This window comes from Aptenodytes patagonicus, chromosome 1 (assembly GCF_965638725.1).
Source record: "Aptenodytes patagonicus chromosome 1, bAptPat1.pri.cur, whole genome shotgun sequence".
Classification (NCBI taxonomy): Eukaryota; Metazoa; Chordata; class Aves; order Sphenisciformes; family Spheniscidae; genus Aptenodytes; species Aptenodytes patagonicus.
In genome coordinates, this window is record NC_134949.1 from 124615003 (window position 1) to 124629587 (window position 14585).

The 14585-nt window shown below is 38.5% G+C and overlaps 1 protein-coding gene across 3 annotated transcripts in view; it reads right to left on the minus strand.

The window, feature by feature from the left end:
• The window catches only part of KCNJ6 (potassium inwardly rectifying channel subfamily J member 6), a 168553-nt gene that overhangs the window by 114249 nt on the left and 39719 nt on the right, over positions 1 to 14585 (minus strand). For 2 of the 3 annotated variants that reach the window (XM_076354021.1, XM_076354032.1), the window contains exon 2: positions 5053 to 5101. The exons of the other annotated variant lie outside the window; for it this stretch is intronic. In XM_076354021.1, coding sequence (XP_076210136.1) covers positions 5053 to 5077 — 25 coding nt within the window. In that variant the 5' untranslated portion in view covers positions 5078 to 5101. The remainder of the gene's footprint in view (positions 1 to 5052; positions 5102 to 14585) is intronic. 3 annotated transcript variants of the gene reach the window in all.

Below are 14585 nucleotides of genomic sequence, written 5' to 3' on the forward strand. Positions count from 1 at the left end.
TAAAAAATTGATGGTACTTGGTATCGGTGGAAAATGTTGAACTGGATATTTGGACTTAGAAATACTTTCTGAGACTGAAGAATCAGTATTCTAGACTGATGAGATGGAAACTCAGGCTTTAGGATCAGTTCTTCAAAGTCGTGATTCTGCGTATGCACAACTGGTGGTGTGTTCACACAAGATAACATTCATGCATGCACCACCAACTCGTGATGTGATAGTAAAAAGATTAGGTTTCTGAGCAAAGGCAAAGATAAAAGGTGTAGTACTGGGAAAAAAAAAGTTGAAGTAGAAAGGTCACAATGTTCTATAGCAAGAGAGAGTATATTGCATATGTATTTACTGTAATGTACCATGTGTTTTTCTTACATGTCATAAAACAATAATTCAAAATAATGAGAACTGCTCAAAAAATTCCAGATTACCTTGGCACATGTAAATCTGAAAATGCCGTGACTTTTAAGTAACTCAAAGCAGAAACATTTTTCTCTTTATAAACCATCTCTACAAGTATGAGCGTGCAATAGGGACACTTCAGATTCAGATGCTGGAGACAAGAAAAAGAAAGCTTTTGGGAAAAACACTCCATCACAAACCAGATTATCTCCTAGGGTTTGTCTGCTCCTGAAATTCTTTCAGGTTGGCTTTATTTTATTTTTTTTACCTCCCCGAGTAAAATTCATGGCATCCATAATTCAGAAGATTTTATCTGAAGTCATCTAAGGTCTCAGTATTCATTATTTCACTGTCTTTGGAAGTAAATTACAGACATTTGGAGTACACATTTTTGTAACAAATGAAGGAACATCCTTATTTTAAACCAACTCTTCTGCCTCTGGCTGTCCTCATGCAGGTATATCATGTGACTTAACTGGGTAGCAGAACAAACATGACTGTTTACTGATGTGCCCCTCAATTGGATGTCACTTCTCTGTTTAAATGCTTTAAGGCAGCCAACCATGCCCATTTTCGATTCTAGCCTGTAGCAAGTTCACACTGCTCATGTCACACGTTGATTATGCTGCAGCCATCATATGGCACACTAGATCCATGCTTCTGCATAATTTGGAGCTGAGACCTTGGACATCCTCATTACCTTAGGGATAAGAGTTTGTACAAACTCGTCTGTACACCAGTGACCTGGAGACCTCAGGTCTCCACACTGATATTCTCACTTGGTCTACAGCAAAGAGCACATCTCTGGCAGGGCTTTTAGAAATATCAGGACCCTGAGGAGAGCTTTGCAGGTGCCATCCAAGCTGGTGAGCCATCATGTTTCAAAAGAAACAACCAGCTAGCCCCTGACATAAGGTAGACATCCCACAGATGCCAGTTAGGAGCTGTGATGTAGACAGCTTGCTTTCACCCAAGGCAAGTCAGGAACATGCTGCACACTTTGACTAGCTGGATAGCAGGAGGAGAAACTGATGGAACTAGAGAGGAAATTCCTTTCAATATCATAACACTGGACCCTAAAAGGACTTTTCTAAGGTAATATCAAGGCATCACTGTGTTTGGCTACTCACTAAAAGTCTTGTAATAATTCTCATTCCCCAAAGTATTCAAAATGGTGATCATTCCTGAGGACTGAATCATTCCGAACAGGATGTTTCTTTGAATAACTAATTTTTCATATTGGCCAAATACATCAGGCTGAACATCTAGTACCTTCCTGTACTGCTTAATATTTGCTCTCCTACCTTGCTTGCTGTGCTTTAGCTATTCACAGGCAAGATGATGGCATCATTTGGGTTAAAAATGACCACCAGTGCATGGGAAGCATGAGAACAACAGGGACAGAAGAAAACAAAAGCCATAGGGAAAACAATTTTGTTCCTGGTTTCATTTATATGCTCAGCTTTTAAGTATTCTAAGATTATATGAGGTAAATTGCCCAACTCAGGCTATAAAGAAATTTCAAAATGCATATGGATTTTAAAGCATTATAAAGGAATTCTTGGACAGCTCCCTGGGGCTCAATGTAATTATGGTGGCTTTCTATTAATTCTGTGCAAGTGTTGTCAAATAATAACTTGGGGCAAAGAGTGGTCTTATTTGGTATGCATTTCTGCTTCTATATCAGCTCTAAGGGACTATCTCAAAAATTTAGCACAACATTTCTTTCTAGTTTGCACTATAACTGTTGTATTAAAATGATTTTCCCTCTCACTTTTTTTTTTTTAACTTTCAAGGCAGACAGTTCTCTCAACACACACAAGTACAGGGCTCCTGTCATGATACCTCATATCTTTCCATCATCATAAAGGTCCTACAGAAATAGGACAGAAAGTATTAAAACATTTTTTTTTCATTACCAATCTTCCCTACAATGCAACAGATACTCTGAGAATGGAAATACAAAATGTGACAAAAATACAGACTGTTATCCCTGCTGGTGAAGATAACAGACTTGGAATAACTACTGCGTAACTACTGCATCAGTGTTCTCTCAGTCTTCCTCTTAGTGTGCAATGTGACGTGAACCTCAGGTACGGGGATTTTCTTACTGCAGAAACATCCAGAGAATCTTTATGGAGAAGAAGGGGCAGAGAGCAGTGCTTGGTAACTTCATCAGAGCATTTTGATAGAGAGAAAAATATAGAGCAGTGGAGGGAAGGTGATTGATTTTTTCTGGAGCTGTGCAAAGACGTGAACAGAGGAAAGAGACAAGAAGCACAGCTCTTGGGTGAAACTGAAAGGCAAATAATAATTTTGTTATATTAGTAACATGATCAAGCCATTTCTTGAGGCCTTTGAAACCCTCTAAGGCCTCAAAGACCTTTCTTTATTTTCTCACTTCCAAGAAAAAGGCCCAGCAGTCTAAACCAGAGGCCCACCCTATGCCAACTTGTTGTTTCCCCATTCCATTTATTTCCTTTTAATCTGCACTGTCTTTAAAATGAGCATTGTGGTATGTTCACTAGGAATTTTCTTTCCAGCTTGCAACGCAGTTTGTGATTTATTAAAAATATTTTAAAAGGTCATGAAATAATCTGAGAATTTCATAAAAGCCTTGCATGAAGTACGAACAAATCCTCATACAAAGCAGCAGTAAATCCTTTTAAGAAGCATGCTATCTTAAAGAAGCCAAATAAAAGTAATTCACAAGACAAACATGAATCCTAAAGGAACTGCACAGTGCATTTTTGAGCTCGTGTTCCTGATCAGTTGTAAAGTTTTATGGAGGCTGCTCCTCTGACTCTTCAGACCATTCAGAAAGTCTGCTTGCTTTCCCCTAACACTTTTTGGTGAGATTCCTTCACCTTGTTTCAGAAAGGTTGTGCAAAGCCCAGCAAGTACCTAACGCATAGGACAGATACTACTTATCTGCTTCCACCTTTGATAACAGGTTCCTCCATTGTTCCATCCATCTCCCACCCATCCATCAAGACATAATTATACAGCTAACCAGCATCCAGTAGTGCCAGAAGTGATGGGGTCACAGGATGTTTCTAAGAATTACATTGTACATCTACAGAGATTAATGGAGCAAAAATACCATTCCTTATTGCAGACAGTTTCTCTAGGGTCTAGTATCACTGTCCTTTTGAGTCTTGCTAAACTGTAATGTTGACCTTTCCACTGTTACCACCTAGACTTTGCTGCACCATGGAGAAATACTTTTTACTTATGAATACTGCAGAAAATATAGGAATGTGGATCCTGTTGGTAGCTCAAAAAATTGAAAACCTCATCTATGAATCTCCCTTAGAAACTTGAATTTTGCCAGATCTTATGAGATGCAGACAGTGGGGGAGAAGAAGAAGCAGACAGAACAGCATTCAGATAACAATACACACCTCCACAGCAAGAACTCCAAGTGCTTTAATGAGAGTTTAACTACCCACAGTAGGTTGCCATGTATCTTATGCCGTTGCCTGCAGTCTGCTATTGATTAGCAATGCTCTTCCCCACAGGGAGAGGAGCTCTCAGGTTGACTTCTGCATCCTATATCTGTGCCTGAAGCTTTAAGAATAGGGCCTTTGCTATATGGATGTTCTGTTGCCTCTATTGCATCTTCCAGGTCTGCAGTGCTTTTTTGTGGAATAGATTGTTTCTGATACCGAAATCATTTTTTATAGCTAGTAGTGGTGACTTTGCCCTGCAATGCCATATGTAAGGAGATACAGAGAACGATTTCAAACGGAAGTGAAGTGAACTGGGAGAGCAAAAAGGCAGGTAAGTGCTACCCTAGGAACAGTTCTTCTGTACACAAACAGAAAAAATTAACTGGAAACAACTTTATACTGTAAATCAGTCTTACGCATGTCTGTGTTTCTGGTTTTCTATAGTCTCTGGTTAAGCAGAGTAAAAGATTTCTCCATTTTAAAGTCAATTTATTTAAGTTTGCATAGGCTGTGGAGCTAGATAAGTTTTGGGAAAGACAGTGGTTTGCCAGGATTTCGTCCTAAATTGTCTCCATATTTTGTCCAGAAATAGATTATCCAATCTGAGCCTCTCAGCTACCAGTGTTTATAGGCACTACTCCATTATCTAGATCCCATATTATGGCAGAAGTACAAACTACCCCTTGTTGGTTACATATTTAAGACAATGCACACCTCCTAGAAACCAGTGAAATCAATGGAAAGCTTTCCACATATGTCTCTGGGCATAATTCCTGTTGGATGAAGCTGGCACAGGCGACAATCCTTAATAATTGCACTGCATTTAGTGTGACCTTTTCTAAGCTTGTGAAGGAATGTATGTACTAACCTGAATCAAGTAAATTAGGCACTCATTAAATCCACAAGTAGTTACATTCTATTTAAGTAAAACTCAGGCTCATGAAGTCAAACATGCAGTAGCTGCTTTGCTGGATTTAGGTCCAAATACAGGTGATTTAAACAGTGCATGAAGAAAATAGCAGTCCTTGTTTTGGGGATTCCTGGTTTTTTTTTAGGAGTGGAATGATTTATGATGAAGTTAGGAGTGAAGACAGGGCTGAATGAGATCCCTGAATGCAAGCACTATTTTCTGGTTTTGTGGCATTATGTAAGGGAGGGGGACAGATGGAAAAAGAAAGTGGTTGAACTTCCTATTTGTACTCACTCATCGACTCTGTCAATTTGGCCATCTCTGTTTCTCTTTTGGGCTTCTCCTGGGGGAACAGACAAAATAAAAAACAAATATATATATAAAATATATATAAATATAAATACACTTGAGTGCAAGTGGCAACGTGAAGGAAGGACATTAATCCTTTACATATTTCTACTGTATTTAGGGATTTAACTTTACTCCTAAATAGCCTGCACCTCTGGGGGCTTTTTTCTTGTAGTCTCTGCATGGTGTCAACTATGAAGTGTGAAACTTGTATTTATTTTTGTGTGTGTGTGTATCTAGTTGGAGTAATTCAAGTTATTCGATCAAAGTGATAATGGAAGAGGAAATCCTCCTCTGTTTTGTGCTCTGCACTAAAATTTGCAAGTATGTTAGGGCTTTCTGACAAAAGATATGAGAATGACCATCCCACAAAACAGGTATACTGAAGGAAAGAAAGCACTTATTCAGAAATAAATAAATTTCAGATGGAAGCTGGAGTGAGTGGTATGATACTGGGTCTGACACTGAAACGAACTGACTGAAGTACTGCTTCATTTATTTCTTTGATACATGCGGAACTCCCAATCAAACCTGCTTGCCTTTGTCACTTGTTTTTGGCATCATTTTTTTAATCTAATTTTGTTTCCTGTTTCAGACAATTGTAGCTGTTGTAACTAAGCCGGTTTTGACAGAAGGCTTGGTCAATCAAGAGCCCTTGGATTTGGTGAAATTCCCCTTAGCACGGACTGATGCCCCAAAGCATGCCTCAGCCAAAGCAATGGAGGCTGGGTCCAACCTCCTGATTTCAGAGCCAGAGTTTGGGCTGAATTAAAACATTCAGCCCTTCAAAGCCCTTTAAACTCTAATTAGCTGGTTTTAAGAAGATGCAATGGGGCTGCTCTCACCCTTATGATCCCTGAAACTATACAAGTATCTTCGGTGACTGAGTCCCAGGCCTGTGGGTAAGCAGAGCTGGTGGTTACCTGTCCCTTACCCCACAGCTGTCTTCAAAATGCAAACAGCCCAGATGTTCACTAGTTTTAACCACAACTGACAAGTCCAGTTGGAAAAGCCAAAGGGAAAAGGGCCGGGTGTCAACACTTACTAATAATGGATGTGGGAGCCTGCCTCCACCTCTGTTGAGGCTGCGAGAGAGGGTCTCATGGGCCATAGGTGTGCAGATGTCAGCTCTTGAGCCAAGCAGCATTTTTTTCCCCAAAACCTCAGCAGAAGAGAGAACTTCCTCCAAAATATGACTTTAATGGGCAGCAACCCCAAACAGATGCCCCCTGCCCCCTCTCAGCTCTGGGACAAGGTGCAGGTTTTTCCACAGTGTGGCCTGCAGTACCCGCTGAAATGGCTGGGGACAGGATTCAGCATGGCAGCATCTCTCTTTGGCTGGGTCTATATGAACAAACAGCACTGGGGCAAGCCACGGGCTGAGAATGCTGTGAGAATGGTCCCTGCCAGGTGTTATCTGACAGTATAGACGTAGTCTTCCAATGCTATTTGGCTATGACATGAGCAGACCCTGCTGCAGAGGTGCCAGGCTGTCACAAGAGCTACCCCCCCCCCCGCTTTATTTAAAAGAGTAGGATCATCTCATGACTTGAGAGGAGGTGAGGTCTGTCCATCACTGTCTTATCACAGTACTGGCTTCTACCTGGTGCAAAAAAAATCTAAAAGAAATACTTTCTATACCAAATATGCTACTACTTGCACTTCAGAAGGCTGGACTTCTGTTAACAAAAAGCTCACATTTCATAGTAATAGAAAACATTGGAATGCATGAAACAAGCAGATAATGCTTCACAACTGTATGCATACCCCTTAGAGCATTTCATATTAAGAGAAAGGTTTAAGGTTATGTCCTGAATCTGTGGTGAGGTTAATGCCCTAAGCCATGCTGATAATGTAGCATTCAGCATCAGATTCATGCACTGCTATGAAAGGAAAAAAAATGAAGAAGAAAGAAATAACACAAGAGTGCCAGTTAAAAAAAAAAAGGTCCTGTATGGCAATATAAGCTTATAGTTTATCAGGAACGAACAGTTGGGGAAGATCAATGTTGAGCCCTGAAGATGGAAGGCTGGATTTATTAGACTAATAACAAGCTGTGATTTTAAATATTAATACTTTGCTCTTGCATATTATTAAATACTTTTCACTAATGATGCGGTTTATCATAAGGACATAGGAGACTAGAATGTCATTTCCTTTTAAAGTGAAAGTCTTAAATATAATATATAATGAGAAAGTTAAAAGTTTTTGAGCATCTGAGTTCTGCTAATGATCAAATATTTGTTTTGAAGAAGCTGGTAAAGGCAAGCACTAACAGAATGTACTGTTTCCTCTAGTAATGGCCTGAGACCACTGACAGCTAAGCACAGAAACATTTACATGTAAAGAGACTGCATATCTTCACTGCAGCGGTTTGGGTATACCACGTTAAAGAAAGCTAAGGTTCTCAGGCTTACAATACTTCACCTGTGTGAATTGCCCTATTAGAGACACAACATGAAATGGCAGACAAGATTCAACTCATTGCTGCATTTGAAAATATTGAGAGAGTTTGGTTTACTTTTCCTAAGAGAAATGACCAGGACTACTGAAGTTCTGATCTTCCTTCTTTAGAAGATAAAGGTACTCTTGTATGAATGTCATTTCTCAATAGGACAGGTTAAAAAATGACATCCCATTTTCCAGGTATTTTATTGAAAAAATTAATCTTTTCTACTGTTATCACGGAAGTTTAGAATCTGTATGAAATTATTCTCTCAAATTTTGCATTTTTCCCTTTCTCTAATGATCGCTAGTACGTGCACACATACACACTATGAAGTTCTTCTGGAAACTAAGCAAATTTTTCCACTCGTCTGTTTTATCAATATGACATATTTTAAGAAAATTGAACACATCTAAGAAATTTGGATTTTGATGGCAGATAAAGAAGGAATTCCATCCTTTTTGACAGAATGAGTTCTAACAGATTAACTTGGGTGGAAAAAAAACCATTAAAACACACTTTTGGTCCTGACTGCAGCAGATGTGATTTTGAATACAGACTGACAGCAGAGTAAGACTTGCCTTCTTTAAAAAAAAATAAACAAGTAAACAAACAACACAGTGTTTTATTTCAAGACAGAACTCCTCTTTAAGGGCAGACTGTGGTAGTATTCCCTCTTGAGATTACTGGGTAAACAAGAATTGCCACTTCAGAAAGCACATCAAGAAAAGCAGGCCTTATTTTTCATCTCTCCCAGCACAGTGAGGCTCATATCTTTTTTTGTAGCTATGTAGTCAGCAGGGAGTGATTTCTGCAGGGGTTTGAATCCATGGGCTGTTGCTGATAGTGTACCTGTTCTGTGGCCAAGAACCCAAATCTTCCACAACCTCAGGGGAACAGCAGAGTCAGACTCTGCTCTTGTAAGAGACTGGATTGTGTGCCAACGTGTGCTACCCTTGCATACCTGTGTGAGATGGCTACCGTCTTCCTGGGTGCATAAAAAGCAAGAAACCCTGCTCTTCATATTTTAAATGGTAGGCATGTAAAGTGTGAGTGATAGATGATATTGTTGTGATGCAGGAAGGGACGTGTGAAATGTAAATTGGTATGTGACGCGTGCTAACATCAATTAGTAAAAATGGCTATTTAAAATGCTTCTTTATACTTTTTGCACTTTTGGCGAGGTCTTTCATTCAGCTGAGGGTGTAAGAAAGAAGCTGCAAACTCTCCTTTTCTAGTGGAGCCATTTTCCTTTTTTTCTTTTTCTTTTTAGCTGTGTGCCTGGCCTTAGTTTATTTTGACGAGTTTGACACTGCTGTGAAATTTAAACATTACTACCAACTCATGGTGCTTCTTCTCACTGAATAGTCAAATACATTTAAAGATATTTCCTTTATATAAGCTTCCTTAAGGCAAATGAACAGTTGCCCAATCCTACAATATCTCGAGACTATGGGGTCCTGTCTTGCACGGAATTTAATCTCAAGTTATTATCATGCTGTTGCAACATTCATGGGTTTAATGTGATGCTCTAAATGCCGACACAGAAAGCATGGCCTTCACATCACTCTTTCACTTCTCAGCCAAAGAAACTCAGGCACCTTTGTATAAAGCTCTCCTTGCCTGACTTCCCATGCTGCACAGTCTGCCGTGGGTTCTGTCAGAGGGCGCACAAAAAGATGTCAATAGTGCCAACAAGGCAGTGCAGACGTAACATTTTCAGTGTCTCACCTGGGCAGAGAGTGAGGACTGCATCAAATTCCAGATGGGAACCAAAACATGGAGTACCTAGGTCACTTGTCTTGCAAAGAAAAATTCTTGGGCAAGTGAATGTATGATCTTCCTGTAATTTTTCTGATAGAAGGACATGGGCACATCCTGTAACTTCCTCTTCAATGGCTGTTAGCTTCAGCTGACACAAATTGATGAGATCATTACCTTTGTTTTGTTTGTTTACTGCATGGCTGAACCTTCTCTTGTACTTCTGGCAGTTCACAAGTACAGAGGTGCGCCGACATGCTAGGAATCTAATCAAGTAATCTAGAACTTTGGTTAAAATTTCTAATAGTATTTTGTCAGTCCTGTACTGGCTGAACTATGGATCAGAACTCAAATACATTACATCCATCATACACATTTTTTGTGAAGCTTTGTTACTTTTGAAAGTAATTCAGCGGCAAATCCCTAGTAATTTCATTGATATATCCTTTAAGGCAATAGCTATTCAATCACTAAATGAAAATTCAATGAGCAAGAGGCAAAGAAGAACCTCTTCTGAAATTTTAGCTTAGAATAATCTATCTTGGGATATCTTAAATTACTTTTCAAACTACATGGAAATGGTATTATGTTTGAAACATTATTAAATGAGAATAATAGAATTTCATTTTATATGGTGTCTTTCATACTTGTGACATCCCCAAATGTTTTACAGTAATGAATTAGATACTGGTTGTTAGGCAATGGTGTGTAGGCAAATGCAGCACTCATTATGTGTTATTCATTTTAGCAATAGCCTACACTCAGCTCTTGAAAGCATAGCTTATTTTAGGTGGAGAGGGATTGTTGGAAGGAGTTGGAGCTCTTCCTTTTGAAAAACGCTGTAGGAACTTTCATTTCTATCTGGACACACATCCAACAAAGGAAAAAAATAGCTTAATAGCCCATCTTTAGGACCTCTAATAATGAGATGCTCTGTGTTATTGCATTATTTTTTTATTACTAAAATTCAAGCTGTATATAAGACCTGCCTAGATTTATATGAGTTGCTTTTCACGCCTCCCTGTCCCAAAGCTAAAAAATAGTGTATATCTTGTTTATTTTTATTATTCTGTCTTGCCCATCCCAAGAGAGGTGGTTGGTCCCAATCACCTGTTTTGTCTTGTCTTCTAGAATTAACTCTTGGGGTAGGGACTGTAGTGACTATATTTGTGCAGGACCCAGCACAGTGTGATCTCAAGCAAATTGACTTCATCCTCAGCTTTAAAGGTGAGAATACTAGCAAGTAATCTGTGTTCCCTTGCAGTGATCCCAGTGTTTGAATGGCTAAGAATATATTTTAGAGGACTATCCTGTGCTTGGCACAAGAGGTGATTTCAATTTGTGCCAGTTGGAATGAGCTTAAAATACAGTATTTCAACAGACGGAGTGAGCAGAGTTCACTGAGGGTGTACCTTAGCTGGGTTCACTAGAGTTATCGAGTAGTAGGGGTGAGTATGCCTCATCAATGTGTTCAGATGTCATAAAGCACTCTCAGTAGCTCTGGTATAAGATGCCTTACGTGGAGGAAATTTGCATTAACAGCAGGAGGAACTGAATTTATTTCTCTGGGTTGTAGAATACAGTTTTACATTTCTCATAGTTTTTAGTTACTTACTCATCATTCACACTTGGTCTGTGAAATATGTATGGAAAAATCTCTGTTTTTTTCCAGGCAGAAAATCAAGCAGCAATTCTAGAGAAGGTTGTCAACTTCCCTCAGACTCAAGATACAAAGCTCACAGAGTCGTGTATTAAATCCATTACAAATACATTGTCAGTCTCTAACTAGGAGGAAAAAATATTCACATATTAAACAGCGGGGATGGCGTGTGGTGGTTCTGAGGGTAGGAAATCTTTCTAGGAACAGAAGCAGCATAAATAAATGTTACTGACTGCTGTTGAGTACGTGTGAACATTTTTTAATGTACTTGCATCTACCAGAACACTAAATAAAAAATTGTTTGAACAAGACAAAGAGAAAAAATAATCTGAGAGTCTGCAGGAGAGAGAGTACTCATATCTATGAAACAAAAAAAAAAAAAAAAGAAAAGGAGAGAAAGACTATGTTTTTGGCATTTTAAGTAAGATCTAAGCTGTAGTAAGTCTCAGGTTTTCAGTTTTTCTTAAATAACCTAAAGAATTTTGCATTTTTAAAGTATTAAAATTGATTGCAGAGAACATGAATCAAAAAAAAAATGTTAAAAAATCCTACCTTTGGCAGCAAACGTCAGAACTACAGGCATTTAAGTATCCTTAATTTATTGTGGCAATGGTGCCAGAAGATGCAGATTATTTTATGAACAATTCTGTTTTACATTTTTATGCTGTTAAATACTTGTTGCTTCTGCTGTCAATTGTAGAAGAGTCACTTAAGCATTAATATGAAATGGCCATTAAGGAACTAATGGGAACATTACACAGTGATAGGTTAATAAAGAAATATTTTGGGTATCTAAAAGACCAAAGGTGGAAGTTAAGTAATATTGTGGTGTTACTACATGATTAAATGCAGGTACATTTTCTTAGTTTCTTTGCACTAGAGAGTGAGGTATATCAACTTAATTTTCATCTCCTATTATGAAGACCCTACAGAATGTCTGAAGATTTATTTGATTCCCTCAGATCCCAGTAAAATTACATCTTTTCTAAGACAATGAGTTGGGTTGGCTAAACACTAGGAGAGCTTCCACTTCTGTACTTTGAGAGCCAACAAACTATATGTACTGCTTGCTTTTGAGAAGCTCAGCTTGGGTGTTCTAACAAATTATGGATGATGGTAATTGCAATAGAGTATTTAAGTCTTACATACAACATTTCTAGCCTACATTGTGAAACTAAGCAAGTGTAAGTATAAGCTGAAAATTGGGAAGATTATCCTGGCAACAAAGTGATGTAGTGATGCTATACTGAAAAGGTTGGAAAGCTTTTTACTTAGGGCTGTTAAAACCACATTGGACAAACCAGCATAAATTATATCTCAGCAAACGGTCTTCAAGACGGAGCAGATAATCTTACATGTGCTTTGTCATCTAAATCTCCAGACTGCAGGTAGGGTGGCTGTGTACAATTAATATGTCGTGAAAAGCTCTCTAGTCAGTGGAAATGTTCTTACCAATTCAAAGACCTTTGGCTCAAACTCTTAAGGAACAGCTATTTTCCTTTTTAGGGCATAATTCATGAATATATTCTGAATCGTAATAGAAGAAATGTAAGTTACCTTGAGATAACAGCAGCTACCTTATTTTAAAAAGTTGGTAGAAACACAAAAGAGGAGATTCACTATAGAAGAGAGACTTAAAAATGCTTATCCAATCTTTTCAGCCGTTAATAATGCGTATATTTAGTTTTTCATGAACTCATGGCTTCTGTGCCCCCCAAAGGGAAAATCTCAACTGCTTTGTATTCTTATAGCATTAAATTCCAGATTTCAGTAAGAATCACTTAAAGAATATTTATAGACTGGGGATTTCACATGAAAAATTATAGGTAGAAGCATGCCTGAACTAATCTAGAAACCATTATTTAAACTTTTTAAGAGAATAATGATCTAATAAAGTATGCCTTGTTTATTACTTGCCTTGATGCATCGTAAAAATAACTCATAACTGAATAGAACAGATCAACCATTTCAAAACTGAACCTATTTCCTCAGGTACCTTGTGAGACTAAATGATGAACATACAACTAGGGAAACTGACATTTTTCTTTGTTTTGTGCTATGATCATGTTCATTCAATGAAAGTTCTTAAACAAGAACTGTCTTCAGTGTCAGATTTGGCTCTGATTGAATAATACCAAAGTATCATAAACAGTTTCCAATTTTAGCAGCCTTTTGTTGTTAACTCTATTTTAAAAAAATCTTCAAAAGCAGATATGTTGAAAAAGAACAAGTAACGTGTCAGATGATGCAAAAATGAATAATGAAAAGACCTCCCTGTCCTACTGAAAAATACCTGAAAATACCTCCCATTTACTACTCCCTGAGAGAAAATTAGCTTTTGGTTGCTCATGCCGATACTCAGGCTGGCTTACACAGATCTTTTTCAGAGAAACTGCAAAAGCATTAAAAAAGAGAAATGCTGACGTAAACAAGCCTTTCTGAATTTAAGAACTGAGACTTCATTCTCAAGTTGGTGTCTTCCACACAGAAAAATCAGAAAATGAGAGTGTAGCACTTTCCATATGATTACTTTGTTATCAGTGACCTTCCCACCTTAGGGTGAAACTCCGTCTTTCCCCAGATGCACAAAGTCACAACCTTGGCCTCCGATCTGCCACATTTTCAGAGCTAATGAAGATAATAGTAGGAGCTGCAGCAGAAACAGTTAAAATGGGGACCTTCGGACATATGGGTTGGGGTTCATGTCACCTAAGTTCAGCCCAATAAAAATTTGGAAATACAGTCTAAGCAAGTTATTTAGACTCCCTGTAACATCAACAAAGGGAAACCAGCACCGCGAAAGGCAAGTTAGGCAGGTGTCTCAAGTAGATGAATCGCTGGTGGAAGTGCTCAACTCATTAGAAATACAGCTGCCATGACTAAATCAAACTAAATACTTACTTGTTGTATGGCTAAAGACAGGGCATATGAAGCCCCCTCTCTCTGAAATTGCTGTGGTATTGACTATCGTCTTTCTGCTGTGATCAAGGTTTGCTCCTACCCTTCACCTCCCATTCTCCTCACCCCCACATACTGTTTCTTCTTCTTGTTCTCTCTTGTCTTAACCAGCCCATCACCTTTCCTAAAATGCTCTCTCCCTTCCCTTTTCTCTCCATCTATCTTTATAACTAACCTTCCTTCTCCCTCTCTTCACGCTCTCCCACACTTCCAAAAAGAACATTTGTGAAACTAGCATGCTGTTTGTTGCTATCACACTGCGCACGCCTCCCTCTCTACCCCTCAAACCCACAAGTACTATCTATCTTACCTAAATAGACTGTACATCTCTGAGGTAGGGACCATCTACCGCTTGAACTGTGCAGGCTCAATCACAGCATCACCTCAAGTCTTTAGACTCTGTGGAGATATTCTTATTTTAATAATGTGTACAATATATTATATTATACATGATCATAAATGACAGAGAAGTATAAAATGTTCATTAAAAACAGGGTGAAAAACATTGCACTGTTACTCTGGCCATTCTCCTGGTACTTAGACCAAGCTGACAAAGGGTTCTGACTGCTCTAGGAGACTTGTGCTCATTGTTGGCTGAGGCTAGAGATAGCATTCATGTTTATTGTTTCAAACTAAAACCAAAGGCTGTTTTCT